Source organism: Phaenicophaeus curvirostris, chromosome 17, assembly GCF_032191515.1.
Source record: "Phaenicophaeus curvirostris isolate KB17595 chromosome 17, BPBGC_Pcur_1.0, whole genome shotgun sequence".
NCBI lineage: Eukaryota > Metazoa > Chordata > Aves > Cuculiformes > Cuculidae > Phaenicophaeus > Phaenicophaeus curvirostris.
The window spans coordinates 2638852-2661853 of record NC_091408.1 but is presented as its reverse complement, the minus strand read 5'-3'; the positions used below and the strand labels follow the sequence as shown (position 1 = coordinate 2661853).

The following is a 23002-nucleotide window of genomic DNA, read 5'->3' as shown; positions in this document are numbered from 1 at the left end:
TTTTTTTTTCCCTCTACAGGATTTCTGGAGAAGAATAATGATCTACTGTACAGAAACCTGAAAGAGGTAAGGACAAAAAAGGGATGCTGTTCTCTTAAGTTACCTTGCTTGAAGCAGAAATATTTTTGCAGAAGATTTATTTGATCTCTGTGGAAAATGAGCACGCATTTCCTCCCTTAGCACTGTTCTCTAGGCACCCACATTCATGTCCATATGGCTGTGCTGCTCAGGCTTACAAGGGTCACAGCTGCTAAATGAACTGTCTTTTCATTTCTCCTCTTTCAGGTGCTATGCAATGGTAAAAACGGTATCATTAGAGACTGCTTTTTGCTATCAGAACTAGACAACAGGAGGAGACCAGAGACTGTGAGTTTCATCTTCAGTCTTTACTTTGAATATAAACTTGGCTTCCCAAGTCTTGATGTAACCTCTGATCCTGCTCTTAGTCCTGAACTCAGTGGATGTTCTTGCTGGTGTTACACCCCTGCTAGCTTCCTGGTAGCTGAGCAGTCGTGTTGCTGAGACAGCAGGCAGCAAAGTGACATATTTAATGTTATTATTAATACGTCCTTCTAAAACAAGCCCTGTGCCCAGCATCCCGCGGTAGTTGGCTTCTGAAGGGCTGCCTTGCATGTCCAGCTGTGTGGCAGGGGTTCAAATATTCCAGCTAAGCACTCTGTCCAGCTAACTGATGGCTGACTATGCTTGAAAAGCTTCTGGTACTAATGCATACATCAGCCTTTCACTTCAAGTTTTAAGATGAGTGCAAGGAATGAGTTTATTTTAGTTGCTGCGGTGATGAATTCCAGAGCTAAGAAAGTTCCTTCTGTGTCATCTTAGGTTGCAACCCAGTTCAAAAACAGTCTGACAAGTCTTATAGAAATCCTGATGTCCAAGGAGCCTTCTTATGTCCGATGCATTAAACCGAATGACAACAAGGAGCCGGGTAAGGCACTGGGCTGGAGACACGGTTGGGCTAAAGGAGTGAGGTAAGGGAGGATTTAGCCTGTAGATAGGTACAACATAGATATATGCTGTGTATATATATGTGTGTGTGTGTGTTTATATATATAAACAATCTTAGTTAAGGTAGCAGCAAAGTCATCAACTTGGATAACTGTGGATTTGACTCCATGCTAATTTATCCCAATACATGGAAAGCAAGTGGGCTTCCGCATCTAGTATTTCCCAGTGAATGTGTGTCCTCACTACAGGGAAGTTTGACGATTCTCTGATCCGGCACCAGGTGAAATACCTGGGTCTGATGGAGCACTTGCGGGTGAGACGAGCTGGCTTCGCCTATCGGAGGAAATATGAACTCTTCCTGCAAAGGTGAGTGGAACTGGTTTGCCCTCTAGCCAAGCAGACCTGCCCTCACGAGGGTTTCAGAACAAGGTTCGTTTAAATGCCAAGTCCCCGTGATGGCAGGTGGGAAGGTGTCAGCAGACTCTTCTATATCAAAGATAACCTTTGTATGTGTCTTTTGTCTGTAGCCTTTTGATTTGCTTTGGTATCTTCTGCAGTAGGAATCTGGGGAAGGGAAGTGTTTCAGGAAGGGGTTCCTCAAACATCAAGTCATTTGTGTTGATGTCTTGCTGGCGTTTCAGGTACAAATCCCTCTGTCCAGCTACCTGGCCACATTGGCATGGGCCAGCAGCTGAGGGTGTGGAGAGGCTCATCAAGCATATTGGTTACAAGCCTGAGGAATACAAATTAGGACGGTAAGTTTCTTTCTCTGGCTGTGATTCCGGCTGCTCAGCTGTGTGGTGCTTGCATATTTGATCCTCTGTCCTGTCTGACTACAAGCAACCACGTGGCCCTTCTTGGAGAGCTGCAAGATGTAAAGGTGTGAGCAGATACCTTCAGCTTGGCTCTTGCTTGTCCTTGTGAACAGGGAGGACCTGCCTGGGTCTGCAAACCTGATGGCTTCTGATTAGTGACTTCTTTAAAACAGGCCAAAGTAACCTAACCCCAAAGGTATACAACACACAGGAGCAAGGAGGCAGATAAAAAATCCAGATGCATGAATTTCCTCTTTCTTTTCACCTGGAAGCTAGAATCCAGCTGAGTTTCTTCCACCTGTAGGTTAGGGGGGATTGGCTGCCTTGCTTCAGCTCCAGGTCTCCTGTGTGTTTGGGCAGTCAGAGGTACCTTGCCTGGCTTAGGCTTGGGTTCTTTTTTTAACTGCCTTTTGCAACCACTCCTGAATCATAACCTCACCCTCCCTGCTGCATGCAAGACATGGGGCCAGGCAGGGCTTTTCTTGAGCTTCACGGCTCCTGGAAAACTTGCAGGGATCCCAGTGTTGAGAATTACAAGTTGTGTAAGAGCAGAGGTCTCCACACTGTGCCTTCCAGGGCATCTGGGACCTTGTGCAGTAACTGGCATCTTGCTTCTTTCCCTCTCCCTGCTGCCTTTTGCCGAGCCCTTTGCACCCTTTCAGGATGTGCCAGCCAGACGAATGAAGAGAGATCTTGGAAGGAGATGTGACTTGGCAGTATTACAGCTAGCTGGAGGACTTGAGCTTGGTTAGGGCAGCTGAAACGGTGGCGCTCTGTAAATAAGCTCTTTGTGGTCTCTCTTTCAGAACCAAAATATTCATTCGGTTCCCAAAGACTCTGTTTGCTACTGAAGATGCATTTGAATTCAGAAAGCACCTGTTAGGTACGGTTATCTCCCTTATCTACGTAGAGACTAAACAGCAGAGCCTGGGTGAACTGTGCTTGTGGGCTCCTGGTTCATGCAGCAGATGCCCTTGGTGGGACCCGACCCCCCCGGTCTGCGTGGCTCTGGAGAGTCTGAGGAAAACTTAGTAATCTTTTTCCAGGAGGGGAGAAATCACCAGTGATATTGCTGGAGTTCTGAATACGTATCTCCTCTAGAGCTCCTCAATCCTGCTGGTAACTGTTGGTCCATACCTAGGTGCTCCGAGTCCCTTTCCCTTTGGACTGGGACACCATCCTAGCGCTACCTGTTTGTACCTGCTTGAAAAGCAGAAATGCTTGGGGCTGCCTAAAGGCACGCTCACCTCCGCAGGCCACTTCTGGGCCTTCATTCCTTGGTGATTGTGTGCTGGGAGCTCCTGCGTGCTCTGATCCTGTAGATGAGAGCAATGTCTCTGCATTATTTTTTTTTTTCTTTTTTCCAGTTTCAAAACTACAAGCCAAATATAAAGGACGCCTTGGAAAAAGAGAGTACAAGAAGAAGAGAGAAGCAGGTGTGGGCTCTGGAATTAAGGACTCTCTTCTTGGGGCTGTGCTTTCTAGTAGGAGCTGTAGCTTTGAGAGGTGGCAAATCCATGCTGCTGCAGGTGGCACTCAAAGCTTCCCTGCAGGACTCCAGGGGCAGCATCCTGTGCTGTGCATGTTGGGGGGTGTCCTGGGGCATGAGGGAACTGCTGCTGGGTGAACAAACTCTCTTGTCATAGCGAACAGGCTGATAAATAATGCTGCAGGCTCAAAGGCTTCCTAAGATGAGTTGTTAGCTGTGTACAGTGCATCACTGCCTTGGTGTGGAGTTCTGCAGGGCAGGCAGTGCCAAATCAACCACTTGCCACGGAGAGGAAAACGTTCTCAGCTTCTTACAGTAAAGATTGGCTGATGGGAAGAGCTGCTAAAGAGCCACTTATAACTTGTGCTGTATGAGTTTAAAGGATAGCATGGCACAGGACCTCTGGTTCTAATGCGAGGACCTGATTCATTCTTGCAGCTATCAAGCTGGAGGCATGTTGGCGGGGAGTGCTGGCACGGAAGGCGGCCAAGAAGAGGACATGGGCGGTTCAGATAATAAGGAAGTAACTATCACTGTGGGGTGGTTGTTGGGGAAGGCTTTGGGAGGCAACTCACAGCCTGGTGATGGTCTCTGGACAATGAGTGCATAGTATTGACAGTACAGCGAGTCAAAACCACCCCCTTCCCACCCAGTTCTAAGCTATTATTGTAGTTAGGAGGACAGTTGCCAGACAGGGTTGATCAGAAATGCCTGTCATCTCTTCATGAATTCTGGCTTGCACAAATTTCTGTTGCTCTGCCAGTCTATATTGGCACCGAGGATCTCCAAACCAATCCTTTGTGTGCCTGTCGTTCCCTTATATATGGTCCTCCCTCCCCACTCCCTTTAAATGCAGCTTCTGAAGGCTGCATCAGAAATAGAGTTGATCTTCCTTTCTACTTCCAAAGCACTGGGTTTGGTCAACAGAACTTGGAAAAAAAGTTAATATTTAGAATATTACATGGCTTAGGATCTCCACTGCTGTAAACCAGGTGACAGCGAGTTAGCCTTAGTGACCTGCCAGCCTATTTTGTGCCTTCTGTGACCTGCCTTTCATTTCCATTGGTTTCTGAAGGTAACATAAAGTCTGGTTTGGATATTTCCTGTAGATTCATCAATGGCTTCATCAATCGAAAGAAAGCCCTTTGCCCAGAGAACATTGAATTTGTGCGGCTTGCGCAGTACAAATACTTGATGAAGCTCAGAGACCACATTCCGAAAAACGTCTTGGACAAGACCTGGCTTCAGCCTCCTTCCATCCTCGAAGAGGTGAGGGTGGCTGCTGGCTTGGGGAGTGGTGAAGATGTTCTGTGGCCACCTGCGTGCTTGCTTCTGTAGGAAAAAACCCACTGCTCTCCTGTTGGCTTGTCCTCTGTTCAGGCATGATGACAGAGACTCTGGAAGATATTGAGATCCTCTGGATCTGTAGGAGGATGGAAGTGGGAGGAATGGTGCTACTACTTAAGTTTCCAAGGGAAGGGAGAGAGCTTGATGCTGTTGTTTTAAGTGGTAGAAAGGAAGATGCACTGTGACAGCAAAGCGAACTCATGAGCCATATTAAAGGCAGGTGCTGCTGCTTTTAGTGACTCTAGTAATGACTCAGCCGCTTTGTGTTCTTCATCCTTCAGCTGCTGCTGGGCATTAACCCTCTTCTGGTAGCAAAGCTCTCGTGTAGGTGGGGTGCTGGGCTGGGGGAGCTCAAATAAGTTGTGACTAGATGTTAAAACCAGCTTGCACCAGGCAAGTATTTGTTAGGGCTGCAGCGGGAGCTGTTTGCACAGCTTCACTATTTTTTTTTTTTAATTTAATCAAGACATCTGAGATGCTACAGAAAATCTGCATGAGGAACCTGGTGAGGAAATACTGCCAAGGCCTCACTGCTGAGAGGAAAGTGCAGGTAACAAATACATAGAATGCGAATGTGCAAGTGAAAACCCACTGTGCATGTGTGATACCTGCTCTCTGAGCACTGTCTGAAACGCAGACTGTGCCTTCTGACACACCACTGCTCTTCTCGCTGAGCACACGTTCCTCAGCCTGGAGTCAAGCATTTGTTTTCAGTGGCGTTTGCGACGTACAGTGCGGTTTTCCTGCTGTGTGTCTTAATCTTATGGCATTAAAACCACACCTCATATAATCAGAATAGATTCATGGATAAGAAAATATCTGCAGGACTGTTCAGTCCCTGCTGCTCCTTTGCTTGGTGGGATAGAGGAATAACCTAAGGATGCTGGGAGGGATGCAGTGGGAGTCGGGTGGAGTTGTGGGAGTGAAAGGGTGATGGTGTGCAGTGAGGGTGCCTACCCTCAAACTGCTGATGTTCCTGATGGAGAAACGGACTAAAGGCTGTTCCTTCTCACAACAGTTACAGCAAAAAGTGGTAGCAAGCGCCGTTTTCAGAGGAAAGAAGGAGGGCTACGTGCAGAGCATAAACCAGCCTTTCCTAGACACCCGACTGAGTGAGTACACAACAAACCCCTGAAGGACTCGGTCACGTGCTCCTTGCTCGGGAAAATTCTGTTTGGCAAAATGGATTCAGTTTCTAAGAGCAAATCCCATTGTCAAAGGCAGATTCACCTGCTTTTGGGCCCAATCGCTTGATTTCCTGTGCCCTGTTGTGTGAAGTGACACTGACAGGGTGACCAACCTTGCCAGACTTTGCTTTCAAACTGGGGGTACCTGCAATCCCTTGTGGGATAGAAAACTATCAACCCAAGCACATTCCCCTGTGGGTGGGGATGGATCAGGACCTATCCTGATCAGGCTGAGCTGGGACGGTGCAGTGCAGCATCACCAGCTGTGGGGATCCAGTCCAAGAGACTGGGGCTGCTGGAAGAAGAGATGTGAATCTTGAGAATCTACATAGCGTGAAGCACAAAAAAAAGGCATGAGAGGAAAGCCCTAGCAGTGCATTGGCAGGGAAGGGATGTGGGAAACTGGGTAGGGTGCGGTAGCGGTGGTGTGTGGGAGAGATGCTGAGTCCTTACTGGAAGCTCCTAGAGAGCTTCAGCTGGAGCCCCGTGCAGAAGGAAAAATGCTCTGGGTGGTTCTCAGCGCGAGAGCCTGAACCAAGATCAGTAGCTCTCGGCGTGAGTTACTTGACAGGCAGGAAGAACCACTGCAATGGGTTTAGGAGTAAGCAAATGCCCTACGTTTAGGAGGCAGCCTGCTAAGGGGACAAGGACTAATGGGATGGAGACAATTAACGCAGCTCTCTGGTGTTTTGCTGGTGGGAGTGGTGGCCATCTGTCACCTACGCTCAGTTTGTCTTTCTGGTTTGCTCCTCAGAAGAGACTGATATAAACCCTAAAGTACTGCAGCTCATCCACGGTGAGAAGATCAAGGTAAGGGGAGGACAGCTGGAGCTCAGCAGCCCTTGAATCAGCTTCCCTGGAGTCCAGGAGCTGGTTGATCACACAGAATGGGCAATCGTGAAGCCTGAGGCTGTCTTGCAGCCGTGCCCATTTGGCAGAAGAGACTGAACAGCAGATAGCGAGTATTCTCTTGCTTTTAAATTGGAGGCAGGTCTCAAAATGCACCTAGACGAAAAGTTATATTAGATTATTTTTAATGAAAAGCTTAAAAAGCATCACGAACCCTGTTTGGGCTGTAACGGGCAGGAGCAGAGCAGGTGTGTGCACTGCACTTCCCATGGTTATGGCATAGAGGGCACAGGTAAACCATCTTTGTGAAAGCACAGTTCTGCCACCTGAATTCCCAAGAACCCAGATGGTTCCAAGCAGAAGCTGGCAGGAGCCGGTGGGAGCTGGGATCTGCAGCTCCACAGTGCAGCGCTGCTCCTCGCTGAGCTGCTTCCAGTGCAGGGCCCTGCAGGAGCCAAAAACGCTGATACCAACTCGTTGTTTTCAGTATGTGACTCCCGTGATAAAATATGACAGGAATGGGTTCAAAGCACGAGACCGGCTACTCGTTCTGACCCAGTCCTCGGCGTACGTGGTGGAAATGGCCAAGATCAAGCAGAAAATAGACTACGCCACTCTGAAAGGTAAGGGTGGAAGTTGGTGTGGGACATCCCTTTCTGCCAGTGACCCTGGGGAAGACGAACTTCTGAAACGTGGACTTTCAAAGATGTTCGAAGCAATGATCAACCTGAGAACACGCTTTCCTGGGGGGTGGATAAAGGGTCTGCACGTCAGCATGCAGGTCCTTGAAATATAAACGATGAGTAAGAGGACACAGCATTTTAATGCAAGAGGACATCACTTTCTGCTGAAATAGAGGGGATGAAAACCAGCAAAACAATTTTCCTATGCCATATAGTAGGTGTTTTTAATCTGCTACTGTCTGAACTACAGCCCAGGGGGAGCATATATGCTTTCTACCTCCTCTCTTACCAAAACAAAGGTAGCACAGGGAGGAATGGATCAAACAGCTAATGTGTTTCAGTACCCAGTGTTGGAAATGCATTATGGACAAGTAGCTGACAGCTAAAGAGATCTCCAGAAGGAGTTTTGGAAACTGAGATTAATTCTTCAAAGCAGCAGCTTTGTTGCACTTTGCTCTCACCAGAGGGATGTTCTTTCTTCACCCCTAGTAAGTACAGAGCCCCTTTTGGGGAATGTGACTTCCTCTGTGAACAAGGCAGGGCTGGAGTCGCTACAGGAGGGTGGTGGTGATGCTAGGAGGGTGGTGGTGATGGTGATGTGGAGCTGTCTTTGGCAGCTTTTCCTCTAATTCTGGGATTTCCTTTGCAGGTGTTTCCACCAGTAACCTGAGCGATGGGATTTTGGTCATTCATGTCCCTGAGGACAACAAACAGAAGGTAAGAGATTGCAACGTAGCTGCTGGGAGCTTGTGGCTAGAAGCAAGGTCTTGTAATGACACCTCCAATATATTTTAATGAAATCCTAGGATTACACAATTACCCATTTTTCCTTATTCTGTAACCAGCCAGACGTTGACATTCTTGCTGTCTCTCCATGAAAGCTTTCCCTTTCCTTCTTTTAGAGCCAAAGTTGCTATAAATCCTACCTCGTCCCTGGAAAGGGAGTTTAATAAACCAAACCTGTATGTGACCGTTGCAATCCCTATGTTGTTACCAGTCGCTTCTGCACAGCAGCCACTGTTTCTGAATGCACAGTGACCATGAGGCTTTCGTGCTGGGGCGATGCCACGTGACTTTATGCCTCTGCTTTTTCTCTCCAGGGTGATGCGATACTTCAGTGTGAACATATCTTTGAGACGGTCACTAAACTCTGCATGCTGGCCAACAAGCAAAACCTCGTTAAGGTTGTTCAGGGAAGGTAAGGAAGGCCGTTGCGTGGGTGGTATCGTGCAGGCTGGATTTTATAGAGGAACGTGCTTTGAAATCTTTTAGGCCTGGACTACTTAGGTCAGAATTATTGACATCACCACCCCCTCAGTGCCCTAAGCTGACCGGGTCTGTTGCAGTAACATAGCTGGGTTTGTGGCTCCCTTGCAAAGGCACAGGGAAACAAGATGGGTGGTACTGGAACAAGAAAATATAGTAAAAATCATTACAACCACTATTATAACTCACGTAAATGAAGTTCCCTTCCCTGATGGCTGGTGGTGGCACCTCGCTAGAGGTGCTGCTCTGCTCTGAGCTGCTCATGACCCGTCTGCCTAAAACCCAAATGTGTTTAGAGGTGACTGAACTGTTTTCAGGCTTTTGTTGATGTGGCCTGGGCATGAGGTTTAGTGGCTTCACGAGGGATCTCATTAGCGCCGGCTCTGTGGAAAGCCTGCTGGCCTGAGCCTGGGGTCACTTCAGGATAAGCCTTCCTCTTCCTAAGAGACTGAGGAGGCCCTGAAATGTGTTTGCTGAGCACAGGAACCTTTGGTCATGCCACTGTGCTAATGGCAGGTGGATGCAGTCTGTCTCTCAAATCTCAGTGTGAATTGAATCTGACACATGAAACCTGTACTTCTGCTCCGGCTTTTCTCTCTGGCCTTTTGCATTTCAGCCGTAATTAGATTCTGCACGTTCAGTGGTTTTCTCCAGGTCAGATCTGCTCATCTTCTAGTGCCTAATTGCACCAGGAAAATTCAAATGCCTGGATCAGGCAGGCACACTCCATTCATCAAACCCTTCTGGGCTGTGTAGGATAATGCAATTGTTTAGGAAATTTACCTAAGCTGGAGGGCTCTGATCTTCTAATCTAATGAGATTTGCCGAGGGAACAGAAATAAAGGGGGTTTAGAGTAAAGCCTATTGCGAGGAAAGCATCTAATGGGTAATTCTGTCTGCTTTTGCAGCCTTCAGTTTCGCATCGGCTCTGGGAAGGAAGGGACGATGGTGTTTACCGTTGGGCAGGAGCCTCAGGTCTTCAAAGCCAAAAATGGACAGCTAACGGTGGTAAGGTCTCATCTAAGCCCTGGGAATATGACTTGTGCTTTCATTTTTGACGTAGAGAGCACAGCTAAACTCTAGGAAGGGCCCTTTGTGTGAGTTCAGGATGGCTCGATTCCTCCTACAGCGCAGAGAGGTGCACAATGTATCTCTCTACAAAGGAAAACACCTAACAGGTCATCGCTATGTTGGAAGTTGCGGCTGCGCACCTTGCACACGAATTGTGGTTTGTGCTCTCAATCACAGGGGCAGGAGCAAGGTCATCTCCTGACTTGGTCCTTTAGAGAGTTCAACCTGAGCCCAAATTCAATGTGCACCTGCAAAATGAGGGAGAAAACATCACCTGAGTCCTCTTGCTGCCTCCTTCAGCCAAGTTATTTCTGAAGTGGGTTGGGGGATGGAGGGAAAGCATTTCTTGTCACTCAAAAAGCATTTGTGTGTTTGGTACTGTTAGCCAACAGCTTCAAGGAAGAATTAGTGCTGAGGTGCAATAGCCTGGGGCACTGGGGGGCTGTCTTTGCAGTCCCCAGGGACGAAGGGAGTTATCTCCATGTGCCAGTTGTTAAACAGAAACACCATCGCCTCTCTTCCCACAGGCAGACACCTCAAGGACAACCTGTGTACCCAATTTAATGACTCTTTCCTTTTCTTGTCCCAGGTGGCAGCCCAGGGAAAATCTTGATGAGAAGCAGTTCCTGTTCCTGGTCACTGTCTTGGCACGGAACAGGACGGAGCCTGCAGGATGAGACCAGCACTTGCACCTCCCCTGGAATCTTTGATGCCATAGGGCTGCTGTGATTTGAGAATTTGCTTGCATCTTTTAGGCTCTTTTTTTAAAGCTTAAAGCTCTTCAACTATAGCTAAATAAATTCCATTATGTTGCTGTAACATTCCAGTGAGCACAGATGTATAGTCACAGGGAAATGTTTAAACCACAACTTGCAGTTCCACGTGTAAAATGCCTGTGTCTGTGAACTCAGTAAGAGCTGAGAGCTTTGACCAGTCAGGAAGGATTAAGAGAGAAGCAAAAAGGCCTCTCAAGCTGTACTTTGAGTACTTTTGAGTCTGAGACTGCTCGGTGTGGTAGGCATTGCTGGTCCCTTGAGGGATATGGGGGCAGCTACAAGGGGAGGGGGTGGAAAATAGAAAGTCCCTCTAGTCTTTCCTGGCTGGAAGCTGTAGCTGTACTGCCACGCTCTGTGTTCACAGCGCTTCCTCTGCTGCCTCATGTTGAGGCAAATGTGAGTAGCTCCTGCTTGCTTTGGCTGGGCTGAAACCAGAGCCTGGAGATCCTCGCCTTGCTGCCCTTAAATCCTGAGAGCCAGGTCACTGGTGCCTCTGCTGTGAGCAGCACTAGAAGGTAAAACCAATAACTGGGGGGAGGATGAGGGCTGGAATTCCTTCCTGAAAGCTCCTTCCAGCTACACAGACAAGGACAGCACGCTTCAAACAAGTAATAAAGCAACTCCCATGTAAATATGAAATATCTTCTAATTTATTGTGTTATATTTTTAAAAAAAAAGTACATATTGCAAACATCAACCATACACTGAAATCCAGCTTAAGCATTTTTTTTGTGTACACAAGTACGAAGTGGGAGGGAATGATTGTACAGGACAGATGAGTTTGCTCGTATTGTCCATGAAACGGAACAACTCTATTAAGACTGGAAGGTTCCACCTACCCTTTGCTCAAAGGTAAGAGTGGAGCTTGGAGCCTCCTCTAAGAGCCCTAACCAGGTGATGTCCTGCAGGGTGGGATCCAAAACCTGCCTTGTGGAAACAGGAGCAGCTGTCTCAGTGCCACTGAACACCCTGTCATGGAGCTCTAAGCCAGGGCCTGGTGGTCGCTCTGCTGTGCAGCCCGCACTGTATTCCAAGCTGCAGATTGTAATCTGGCTTTTCTGCATCTCGCTGATGGACCAAATCACTCGAACAGGTAAGATTTTACTCAGCTCTACTCTGCTATTCTGTCACTCTCACTGCCTGCTTCAGGGTGCTGGAGAATTAAAGCAGACAGGTCTGCACTCCCCATTAACACCAGATAATCTAAAGAGCTGCTTGTGCCCAGGACAGCTGCCCTGTCCCCCCATCAGCACACGAAAGCTGTAGAGGCAAAACCATTTACAGTGAAAAGGCTCAAGAGCTGAGAGCATTTGTGCAATGGCATTAACTAAGCGTCTCGCCGCAGGCCAAGGACAAGGGGCCAGTAGGTAAAGGACGGTCTAACCCAGGACAGCAGCACATCTCTACCGCACAACCACAGCACGCAGAGGGTTAAGTCAGGAGTGTGTTAAGGCAGAGTCTGCCCAGCAATGCATGAACAAAACTGAAACTCTCCTGGAGTGACTTGTAGGCCAACGCCTGTGTAAACCGCTGTACAAAGATTAAAAATAATCATCCCCTGGTTTATAAGAACTTAATTGGCAAAACCTGAAAAAAGGAAATGCTGAAGCCAGTTAATTTATTTACAGCGAAGTTAATCACAGAGATGTGACCTGTCGGGTGTTTAGCACTGGAGTCGACACCTGCCCCTCCTGGAGCTGAACCTGCTCTCCCCCCGCAGGACGGAGCTGGGTTGTGGCTGAGCAGGGGGTGCAGGGCGGCTGGAGTCTCCCCTGCACCGTGTGGGGAAAGCAGCTGGTTCAGTGCAGGTGAGGATGAAGGTGGCTTGGCCTTCCTCTCTCACAGGAGAGAGCGAGCTCACTAAGCAAACAGGGTTTGCTCTGGGACTATCAGCCTGTTCTCCAGTAATTGTGCTGGTGTTTCCACGCGCTGGGGGCCGGCAGGAGCGGACACGGGGGTCAGACAGAGCAGCTTTAACAGCGCAGAGTCCAGACCCCTTTGAGGGCAGCAGGTCTGGCACAGACACTCAGAAACCCATAAACAGTGCAGTAAGGTGCCTGTAGCTGTCCAAGTACAGAGAACTGGAGAAACAGAACTATTTGGAGGACTTTCCTTCCATGCTCCCCAGCTTATCACATCAGGAAGGTAAGAAGGGAGAGGCACTGGGTCCTTCACAACAGCAATTTGCACTATGGACTTCCACAAAGCCAAAGTGTTACAAATCCATGTAAGTACAGCTTAAAATAGAAGCCCAGAACTAGCAGGATGTAGCTGTGGCTGCCGAACTACAGTATAACTGATAGAGCTGTTTACTGCTGAGCTTTGCTTATAAATCAGTAGCTGAAGAAGAAAGAGAGGAGAGAGGTACAAGTTATAGACAGAAAAGTCTTTGGTTACTGGAAAGATGACCTCAGCCTAACTTTGAAACCTTTATAGCTTGATGATCCAACACTGAGCAAAGACCTAATGCTTTATTTTAGCCTCTACAGATAAGCTAGAGCTGGTTTGGGATGGAACTGCTGTTTGAGACAGAAGCATGGGAATAATGTAGCTGGTGATCCTGACACCACCTTTGGTTTTCAAAATGTTAACGTGCCCTTAGCAGCCCTGAGCAGGAATCCTTGCAGCAGGGAGCCGGGCAAAAACAAAGAACCACCTCACTACTGAGTAACTGGAACGTGGAGCTGCTGCTCTGTCTGAAGTGTTCAGCTACTCTGGCCAGCGCTAGATAGTCTTCATGAAGGGTCAAAACGACTCCAGAATGGGCCAAAGTACACTCGTGTCTGCCAAGCTGCCAGCCTGACTGCAAGTTTAAGACTTCCTACATTGGGTTTCTCTCCCTCTCAAGATTTGTTACATTAACCATTACAGCTGTGTTTCCACTCATTATCCTTGAGCGTTTGGTCCTATTGAATAACAGACAATCTTCCACTCTGTTACTTGACTCCACAACAGGCAACAAGAGACGAGGAGGTAGGTAACATTCATTTATAATAGAAAAGTACTCCTAGAAACCTAGACTGCATAGGCCTTCCCTACGCAACATTTCAGCTCTGCCCTTTCACACACAGCTGCTGCTTCTGAAAAGACTTGGAATATGCTCAGGATAAAGTCAAACAAGGAATAACTGCCTCTGAGCCACCCGCTACTCCTCTTCCCCATGGTGCTTGCGTTGCCCTCACTCAAAGCAAGACAATGCTCCTGTATCAGTTACAGGACTGAACTACAGTTGCTGGCCTCCTACCAGCACTAGGCTGGCATGGAGCATTTCAATCTAGGACAGCTACTACTTTACCCGTAGGAAAGAAAGCACGACTTACTGACCTGCGACTGGAGGGAAATAAACTTCCTAGCCAAGATCCAGCGTCAGGCAGAAGTTCTAAGCGCTAACTGGTAGCGACACCACCCTAAGCAAAAGCAATCATCACGTACAATTTGCTCCCGATCTTCATTTTAGAGGAATTCTAACATCTCCCATCCTTGAATTGCATGGATAAAGCAGGAGTGGGTCTCTACAGTTCAGTGCTGTAGAAGCTCCAACCAAACCCTTCAAGGAGCAGGTCTCGAGAGCTGTAGGGAGCCACAAGCAGCCACCCAGCGAGCTGAGCCCAAGCAGCTCTCCCTGCTCCCTCCCACCACTCCAAGAGGGCTCCCTCTGACCCCCAGCACTACAGGAATCTGGTCAGCACGAGTCACTTGCCTAGAGTCACGCCAAGACACTCCTGAGCTACCAAGCCTATCACCTACAAGCTTGGGAGCAAAGGATCTTGGTGAGAGCTCTGGTAAGTTTGGATCACTGCATTTCTGCCTAGGAGGAGACAGGGACACTGAGTGCCTGGAGGGAAGGTACAGGGCCGACAGACCTTGTGTTTGTTTGTTTGTTTTTTAAAGTGCAGGATAATTACTAAAGCCAAAGGAAGCCAGCCCTCCTCCTCTCTAGCCACAAAACAGCAAAGACGAGTGCCAAAAATTCAGGGCATTTCTCCAGCTGCTCAATAGGTCCTTACAGTGCCTGTCGCATGCCCAGTAACCTTATTTATTCTTGTCCTAGAACTACTACATTTAAATACCCCAAGTAATCTAGTTTGTTACAAAACGTAATGTACAGACTTTGCCGAACAGAAGTGAAACCGCCTGGTCCCCTGCTGCAGGTCATCGATCAGGCGAAGGGCAGCACCCTCTCGACAGAGCCGCGCAGCCTGCAGCTCTCGCTCAGCTCACTGATGCAGATGGGCCCTGTCATCCGGACGTTTAATATGGATTCTTCGCACGCGTTCAATGCGCTCTCGCTCCTCATCTTCTTCTAAGTGATGGGAGCGGCCAGCTGCCCCTCCTGTGGCTTCCAAGAGCGCGTTGTCAGGTCCTCTCCCATCCTGGGACTCATACAGCAGAATGTTCAGTGTCTCCTCATAAATACGGGCTTCTGGGAACTCCACCTGCCCACACAACAGAAACAGGGTCACTCTCGACCACTGTCAGCCACTGGTTACCTCACTGGAATTCCTGATACCATTCTGGCTTTAAAATTTCTTAATCACATTCTAGCCATGAAAATTCTCGCCTGCACAACTGTTTCTGGTCTATTATTTACTTCCAGCTTTTAAGACCCAGCAATCAGGCTTTTTTCCCAGAGCTGATTGCCTGGATGACAGACTCAGACTTCTCTTGGGAAAGGTAAGAAGACAGGGGGAAGGCATCGTTCACCAGGATCTGTCTTTACACAGGGATGTCAAACAAACTTGGTTAAGTGAGCAAGTTTGTTTAAAAATAAACAACTGGGCTGAACTTGCATTATGGAACACCCCAACTGCCTTGTGTCAAGTGCCACAGCCAAGCCATCCCCGCCCTAACGAACCAACAAGATGAGCTGCTCTCACTTTGAACGGCATTGATTATTCTATAGAGATGCTAAACAATGAAAGAAATGTTCAAAATGGAACAGATGTCAGGATGCCACTCTGACAGGCGCAGGGCCTGTTGCAGGAGGCCTTTAGGGGTTTACTCCTACCTTTGTCTGTTTTTTCTCAGTAGCGTAAACAATGGAAGTGCAACAGACTTCGGCAATCTTCCGCCCCTGCCCGTAAAAAGACCAGCAGCAGATCTCATCTCCAATCACATCTTTTATAAAGAGCACTCTCCCATTGAACCTCAAGGACAGCTTATCGAACAGCTCGATGTTCTTCAGCATGTTGTCGTCAGAGTTGCTGTGAGAGACGCAGGGAGGCAGCAGTCACACAAGGAACTCAGACAATGCACGGAAGAGAAGAGGGTTCAGGCAGTGAGCATCTGCAGGCCCGTACACCCAGATTCCTTCGACTTACTGTGCTCTGCCAAGGCAGGTTTACAGCTGGCATCCAGGACTGCAGTGGGTAACTCATTTGACTAGTAAAAGCAGGAAAAACTGCTACTGAAGAAGCAGTAATACGACATCAACAGCACTGTGATTAATAGTGACCAATGCCATCTCATTTGTGTATAGAATTCTATCTACTCAAATGAAACTATTCCTAAGATGAAGCTCAGCACCAGCTGATGGAAACAGCATTGTGCCATGAAACACACCCAGACATAAGGGAAGGGAACAAGGTTCCAGACTGGATGATTTCAAAACTTATTGAGAACACTGCACCATGGAAGGCTTCCAGTATTCAACTAATGTGCATTCCCATTGGGAATGCAGGCCAGCAGCTGGCCAGGAGCCTCGGCCAGCTGCACCTCAGTGTTAGAGGAACTCCTCTGGCAGCGGAACAGCACGCGCTTACCCTTCCACTGATGACAGCAGGCTCCCTTCTGACTAAAGCCTGAAATTCATTTGGAAAAAGCTGAGCGCGTGCCAACACCGATCTGTCACTGGTTCCGAGTGAACAAAAAGCAAATGCTAATCGTGGATTTTAGTCTATGAAAAACTTCAAAGAAGTCCAAGCTGAAGTCATTTACCTGGTGTAGGAATATTTGTTGTTGCTCCTGTTATATAGCAACTTCACTGCTGGCTGTAAAAAAACAAACCATGGATCAATTACGGGAAGTGCAGTAAGAGACCCCCACAGCAGAGAAGCTGCAACACCATCAGGCCCAAGTTGTTGTTACTGTTGCTGCTGCAAAACTGTCATGCACAGGTTGGCAACAGGGCTGCAACCCCTTCTGACCCTTCTGTGACTTGATTGTGATCCGTACTCACCCACTCTGCCTTTGTGCCAAAGCTCATCCTTATCACCAGCATCCTCCCCTCTACCTGCCACAAGCCCACACAAGCCAGGGACAGGGCAGCATCCTCTCATGCCACTGCACAGCCCGGCCTCTCTCACCTTGTTAGAAGTAGCTATGAGTTTCTGCTCCTCTTTGGAAGACGTGATGACTGGTACCTTGCAGAAGGGTTCATATGCATCTTTGTTCTGCTGAAACAAGAATCAAACAGCAGCTGAATGTAAATAGGCCTTAGGACACACTCATATTAACTGGGAAGGTCCTGCATATTCTGCTCTGATACAAGCTCAGCGTGCAATCTGTCATCCCTGCGTGGCTGTGTCCAGTCTGTGCTCTGAACCAGGCTGGCACTCCAGCTACCAGGCAGCATTCCTTTGGGACCACCCGAGATGTTCATTTCTACTCTCTCCCGCTTTGCAAACACAGGCACTGAATGTTATGTACTTATTTAAATGGCAGCATCTGGCATCTGGCTTCAAAACACAGCATATCAACGGCACAAAGTATTTCAAATTCATCCCAGCCTCAAAAAGGCACCAAGTGGAGAGCAGCAGAGAATCTTGCTCTGCCCACATGCTGCTTCCCACTCAGTACAGCCTCCTCTTCTTGACCCCACACTGCAACCAGAGCAACTCAGCTCCTCCTTAGCTCTGCAACCTACCTGCAAGGCTGCCTGGCACTCATCCACCAGCCCCTGGACCAGGTAGTACTTTGCTTCAGCCAGCAACTCTTCTATCTCCCTGCGGCTCTCGGGGAGCGGCACAGCCCCATCGCGCAGGTAGTTCAGTATTGTCCCAAAATGTTTTCCGCAGCGGTCGATCAGGATCCAGCCTAGGGACAGAAGACGACCAGGGTACAGCAGAAGCAGAGGCAAATGTGATGAAAGGTGTCGACGCTGGCCTGGGACTGCTGCAACAAGCAGGTTCCTGCTTGGAGAGACCAACTCCAGTTCCTTGCTTGAGCTGGCAAGCAGACGAGCAGAAAGCACAGGGAATTTATTGTCTCCTCCTGCGTTTTAAGTGCAGAGTATGTGGGAGCAGGGCAGGAAGCTCACTTGTTTCTAACAGTTCCCCAGTTACTGACAAACGATTAACTGAAACAGAGGAATTGAATACTTCCCAAACTAACCAGCTTTGTTCTTTTACTCATGAACCCTCACACACTGTTGTTATTTTCTTGTCTTCTACCTTAGGGCCCTGTTACAGATACGTGTGGCCATTTCTTACAGACAGCTCACTAGGGCCAACCAGCAAAAGGCTGTTGCACCTGAGCACAATAAAGGGACCCGTTGTGATCCACCATCTCCAGCAGATGCGCAAAAAGGTCAGCAAAAGAAAGGCAGCACAGACATTAGCAGTGTCGTGGCAAACACTGTTTCAGTCTTTATGTTCCCAAAGAAGAACAAAGCGGTTATGAGCACAATGCCTTAAATTGCAGAAAGACGTGGTGCGACGGCGTGTAACATACAGCCCCTACTCTGGAGCTCACCAGCGCTGCTGCGTACCGACCACGGCACAAAGCAAAGGAAGCTACAGCTGAAATGCTTTCAAGGGATCTGCACTTCACCTCTCGTTGCTGCTCTGTTGCCTGAATCAGGCCGGACCTAGAGAATTATTAGGCAATGTCGAGGCTTGAGTTTCCATAAACGAACAGATGGCCACTCTTAGAGGCTGCAGCTCAGGAATGCAGTGAGGAAACGCTTGTGGGGAAGGAGTCATATTTTGGACAAATAAGGAAAGTAGGTTAAAGCAGACCCTGTATGTTCTGCATGAATGGAATTACTAGTAAAGTCTGAACATTTGGTTCAATTTGGAAAGTGAGCACAATCCTTTCATGCTGTTCTGTGGCAAAGTGAGACACTCTCCAACCGTTTACTACAGGCTTTCCATCTCCCTCGTTACCCTGCTGTCTACATAAAACACAACGTGTACTCGCAATTGTAATTGTACAGACTGTAATAACAATCGAGAAAGCTGGAGGCAAGAGAACTGCAGACAGAAAAATCAAAGTACAAAAGACTGATCCAGGCTAATGAGCACAGGATACCTACCCGAGCAGAGCAGAAAAAAGCCTATTTGTCAGTGCAGAGAGAGCTCCCATTTTAAAAATAAGAGGGAGTACAATGGCAATAAACAAGGACATCCAAATTCCACAGAGGCAGCTGTGACAGTGTTTCCCAGAGCACACCAACACACAGGGAGGTGAAGGGCAGGCCGAGAGCAGAATCATGATGCTCCAAATTCTTTGTTATCATCTCTGCTGTGATTAGGGAATGGCTGTAAAGATCTGCTGCAGCTTTATGTTTACAGATGGTGAAACCAAAGCAGAAATTGCTCACTTTCACGTGGAGGGGAGATGAGAAAATATTTCAAGCAGCATTGCAAAATACAAGTGACTGCTAAAACAGCTTTCATAACCCCTTCTGTTTCAACCAAACAGCCAAGTGCGCAGCCAAAACGAGATGACTCACAGGAAAACGACCCTGCTGCCACTCAGTCACGGCTGCGCAGAGCCTGAGAAGTGGGTTTCAGCTAGAGTAATTTAAAGCCATTTTTCAACTGCAATGTTACAAAAACACCCTGTTATCTGCTTACTGAGATAGGATCGTTTAGTAGCGGACAGCTACGTTGGACTTGATGATCTCAAAGATCTTTTCCAACCAAACGATATTCTATGATTCTATGAATAGATAAACCATGAACTGCATGTACACGCAGTAGACTTTTAGGAAATGAATCTTTTGTTTTACAAGAAGTCTCAGGGATGGCATCCAAAGGCTCAAACCAAATCAGACTGCATCTCTGGCCGAGCCTTGACAGATGAAATAGTAGCCTGGCACTGGAGACTGCCTGATGTCAACAGTCATCCTAGCAGTAGAATGAAACACACCTCAATCGACTGGTTAACAGCAGGGGAGAACAGGGAGAGAAAAAACAGAGTGCTGAAAAGGAAATTGTAAACAGATGGATGCACCTGGAAAACTCACATCCTTCCATCTGCTCATTACCATAAAAATACCATTTTCAAAATATGCCGATTTGCTACAGCTCATGAACAATTCCTAAGCTGAAGATAATCATCTGGCACCCATTGCCAGAGAACTCTGGTCCTTCCTCCTGCCACCCAGCAAGCAGCATGTTGTAATTGTTGAGCTTTGTGAAGGAGCCGGGGAGATGGCACTGGGGTCAGAAGAATGCACCTGAGCAAAGAGGAAGACCCCACGTGACGCATTCCACAGACTAAAAACTTCAATCCTTCCTGTTTCTCAGCAAGTCTGGCTTCTTGTCCTAAGAAACACTTTGGTTTGTGTTAGGTTTTGGGTGTGACCAATCAGCAGCATTTTGAAGAATTTCAGATAAAGAGAGTTTCCTTTAACAGCTCCAATGCCATTGTCCCAGCTTCCAGCATCACGCCAGGCGAGGGGAGATAAAGCAAGAACCGCGGCAACCGCGGCAATGGGAGTGTCTCAGTTACAACATACAGGAAGTATCAAATTCCTACTAAAGCACAAACTGGCTAAATGGAATGATCCCACACGGACGCTGTGGGAGCCACAGCAAAGCAGACTGGCCATTTTATGTCTCAAGCATGATATTTTAGCAGATTAAACCCCAGTTCCACTCATTTTAGCAGCAAGATTGGCAGCTGCTCTCCAGCAATATGCATCTGCACATAGATGGACTCCAAGCCTTGAGAACACGATGTATCTGCACTCCTGCAGAACCTGCACAGGACGCCTGGAGGAAGCGCTGAGGCCACTCCAGAGTGGGTTTCCAAAATTAATTTGGCATTTCTGATCTATCTCCAAATTGAAGGACTTGAGAAGTCTCGAATTATCAAATCTTGTGAAACATAAAGCAGCTTTAGGGAGGAACGGGAGGAAACTTCTGGAGTTGCCTGAAGTTTAGCAGCAAGGGGAGAGGTCTTCAACAAGCTAGTTCATGACCCTTCCTCCAGAACCTCCCTCCACCCTTTCTGGGGTGCTGGTTCCTACCTGACAGCTGTGCCATCTGAAACAGGAGCCCCAGGACTTCTTACTGCCTTTTTGTTGTTCAGACAACTATTCAAGTCATCTGTGATTTTTGTTCCGCATCTTCTCTCAGCTGTATAAGTTTTAACACTAATAAAACATAGAAGTGTCTGGTCCTATCATAGCACTGTTCAGTTGGAAAAGACCTTTGAAATCATCGAGTACGATTCCAAGTTCCTTTCTACTCTCTAAAATTTTTCTCCAGCCCTTCTGACCTGTTTTGACTGAGGAAGGGAGCCAGTGTGAGGCACGCAGACCAGCCCTTACCTTCGCTGTCCGTGAGCACTTCCATTCGGCCACTGAACATGGCCTTGAGCATGGTGTCCTGCTTGGTCAGGGTCTGCATGGTGGTGTAGTAGAGGGCTCCACCAATGTTCAGCTTGACATACTTGGAGCTTGGACTCGTCCCTTTGAAGGAGGTGGTGCGAGTCGCAGCCGCCGGCACCGCTGAGCTCACCACACTTTCTCCCGACATCTCTTCCTGCAAGCAAGGAGTTACCCGTTAGACTCGCTGTTTGCAAGACATGCAGCTCTATGTTACTGCTGGTTATTTTATACAGAAGTAGTCATGGATCTGCTGGGCACCATCAGCCTCTGCTCCTTTCTACTTCTTTCCAAAGTTCTCAAATGTTTTAGACATTTAATTTCATGTTCCTCCTGACAGGGACATAAACCAGCCAAAGAATGCAAAACAACTCAGCCAGTGAGGAACACTGCGAAAGTTCAGCAGCATTTTACACTGCAAAAGCCAGTACTTTCCCACAAAAAATGTGTTCATTACTTTCACAACTTCTAAAGCTTAAGCTCTTACATCATGGATAAACTTATATGTAACTGGGCAATTCCCAGTAAAGAGCCTAAGCAGATGATCCCTGGATCTTAAAACACAGACTATCCACAAATTTGCTTGAGCCTTTTGTTCCTTAAAGCACGTGAGGCTCTACAGAGAGCACACAACAGCCTCCCACTCTCATCCCCGGTTTCCTAGGTTTCTCGGCACACCAGAACCCCATGTCTAACACCCTCTACTCCCCCTGCCCGCAGCCCCCAGACAAAGTGGACTCCAATCAGCTAACGAGGTCACAGGCTCCAACAGCAACAACTTAGCTTAGCACCGCAAATGCTCCGAGAGCTGCTAACAGTAAATCCCTAATCAAGTTGTATCTCTGCGTTAAGTGTTTTGCCTCACAACGTGACAGGATGGGGCGATTAACACCCTGCCAACCCAGGCAGACACAGGCCCCACAGCTTCCAGCGGCACGCTGGCTGCCTCCCGCTGCGAGGGATTTTTGCCCTGTTGTCGTGAAAAGCAGAACTATCAGACGGCAGATCTGAACGGTAGCTCAGAAATGCAGTTACGCATCCAGACTGTGATGACGATCTAGAAGCAGGATGGCTCATTTCTAGTCCCCCTCACCCCAGATCCCACCTCTCATCAATTCCAGCCTCACCCCAATCCCCCCATACACCCCCTTACCCCAGATCCCACCTCATCCCAGATCCCACCTCTCATCAATTCCAGCCTCATCCCAATCCCCCCCATACACCCCCTCATCCCATACCCACCCCACCCTAGATCCCACCTCACCCCAGATCCCACCTCACATCAATTCCAGCCTCATCCAATCCCCTCCATACACCCCCTCACCCCATATCCCACCTTACCCTAGATCCCACCTCACCCCAATCCCCCCATACCCCTCCTCACCCCAGAACCCACCTCTCACCAATTCCAGCCCCACCCCAATCCCCCCATACACCCTCTCACCCCATATCCCACCTCACCCAAGATCCCACCTCATCCCAGATCCCACCTCACATCAATTCCAGCCTCACCCCAATCCCCCCCATACACCCCCTCACCCCACACCCACCTCATCCTAGATCCCTCCTCACCCCAGATCCCACCTCACATCAATTCCTGCCTCTCCCCACTTCCCCACCATATCCCCCCTCACCCCAATCCACCCCAATCCCCCTCATCCCAAATCCTGCCTCACCCCCCAACCCCTCCCACCCCAATCTCTCCTCACCCCAATCCCCCCCCCCAAATCCCACCTCACATCGATACCTGCCTCCCCCCTCAATCCCCCTCACCCCAATTCCTGCCTCACGCCCTCACCCCGCTGGTCCCGGCCCCCCATTCCCGCTCCCCCCTCACCATGAACGGCGCCGCGCAGCCCCACGGACCGAGCGAGGGGGAGCGCCGGGGCGGGGGCACTTCCGGCCCCCTAGCGTCACTTCCGGCGCGGCCCAGTGCGCCACACAAAACTCCTTCCGGCGCTGCCAAACCCTCCCGGCGCCCGCGCGGGGCTGCTG

General features: G+C 48.6%; 2 protein-coding genes across 5 annotated transcripts in view; one reads left to right on the top strand and one right to left on the bottom strand.

Annotated features, from left to right (window-relative positions):
• MYO1H (myosin IH) overlaps positions 1 to 10607 on the top strand; it is a 30328-nt gene extending 19721 nt beyond the window's left edge. For all 3 annotated transcript variants that reach the window (XM_069870981.1, XM_069870982.1, XM_069870983.1), the window contains exons 16-32: positions 20 to 66; positions 286 to 366; positions 841 to 946; positions 1215 to 1332; positions 1608 to 1721; positions 2588 to 2664; positions 3149 to 3217; positions 3709 to 3793; positions 4380 to 4539; positions 5084 to 5167; positions 5636 to 5729; positions 6559 to 6614; positions 7141 to 7276; positions 7986 to 8053; positions 8437 to 8534; positions 9511 to 9610; positions 10263 to 10607. In XM_069870981.1, the coding sequence (XP_069727082.1) occupies positions 20 to 66; positions 286 to 366; positions 841 to 946; positions 1215 to 1332; positions 1608 to 1721; positions 2588 to 2664; positions 3149 to 3217; positions 3709 to 3793; positions 4380 to 4539; positions 5084 to 5167; positions 5636 to 5729; positions 6559 to 6614; positions 7141 to 7276; positions 7986 to 8053; positions 8437 to 8534; positions 9511 to 9610; positions 10263 to 10286 (1517 nt within the window). In that variant the 3' untranslated portion in view covers positions 10287 to 10607. The remainder of the gene's footprint in view (positions 1 to 19; positions 67 to 285; positions 367 to 840; positions 947 to 1214; positions 1333 to 1607; positions 1722 to 2587; positions 2665 to 3148; positions 3218 to 3708; positions 3794 to 4379; positions 4540 to 5083; positions 5168 to 5635; positions 5730 to 6558; positions 6615 to 7140; positions 7277 to 7985; positions 8054 to 8436; positions 8535 to 9510; positions 9611 to 10262) is intronic.
• Positions 10608 to 14316: 3709 nt separating this feature from the next.
• Positions 14317 to 22994, bottom strand: KCTD10 (potassium channel tetramerization domain containing 10). 2 transcript variants are annotated; one of them, XM_069870711.1, is made up of 7 exons: positions 22845 to 22994; positions 20951 to 21164; positions 17315 to 17484; positions 16755 to 16841; positions 16387 to 16439; positions 15458 to 15653; positions 14317 to 14885 (listed from the first exon to the last, which is right to left on the bottom strand). In XM_069870711.1, the coding sequence occupies exons 1-7, from the start codon at positions 22845 to 22847 to the stop codon at positions 14667 to 14669; spliced, it is 942 nt and encodes a 313-aa protein (XP_069726812.1). In that variant the 5' UTR covers positions 22848 to 22994; the 3' UTR covers positions 14317 to 14666. The 2 variants fall into 2 exon arrangements, with proteins under 2 accessions (XP_069726812.1, XP_069726810.1); XM_069870709.1 differs by having other exon boundaries at positions 16755 to 16844; positions 22845 to 22954.
• Between the last annotated feature and the right edge of the window lie 8 nt (positions 22995 to 23002).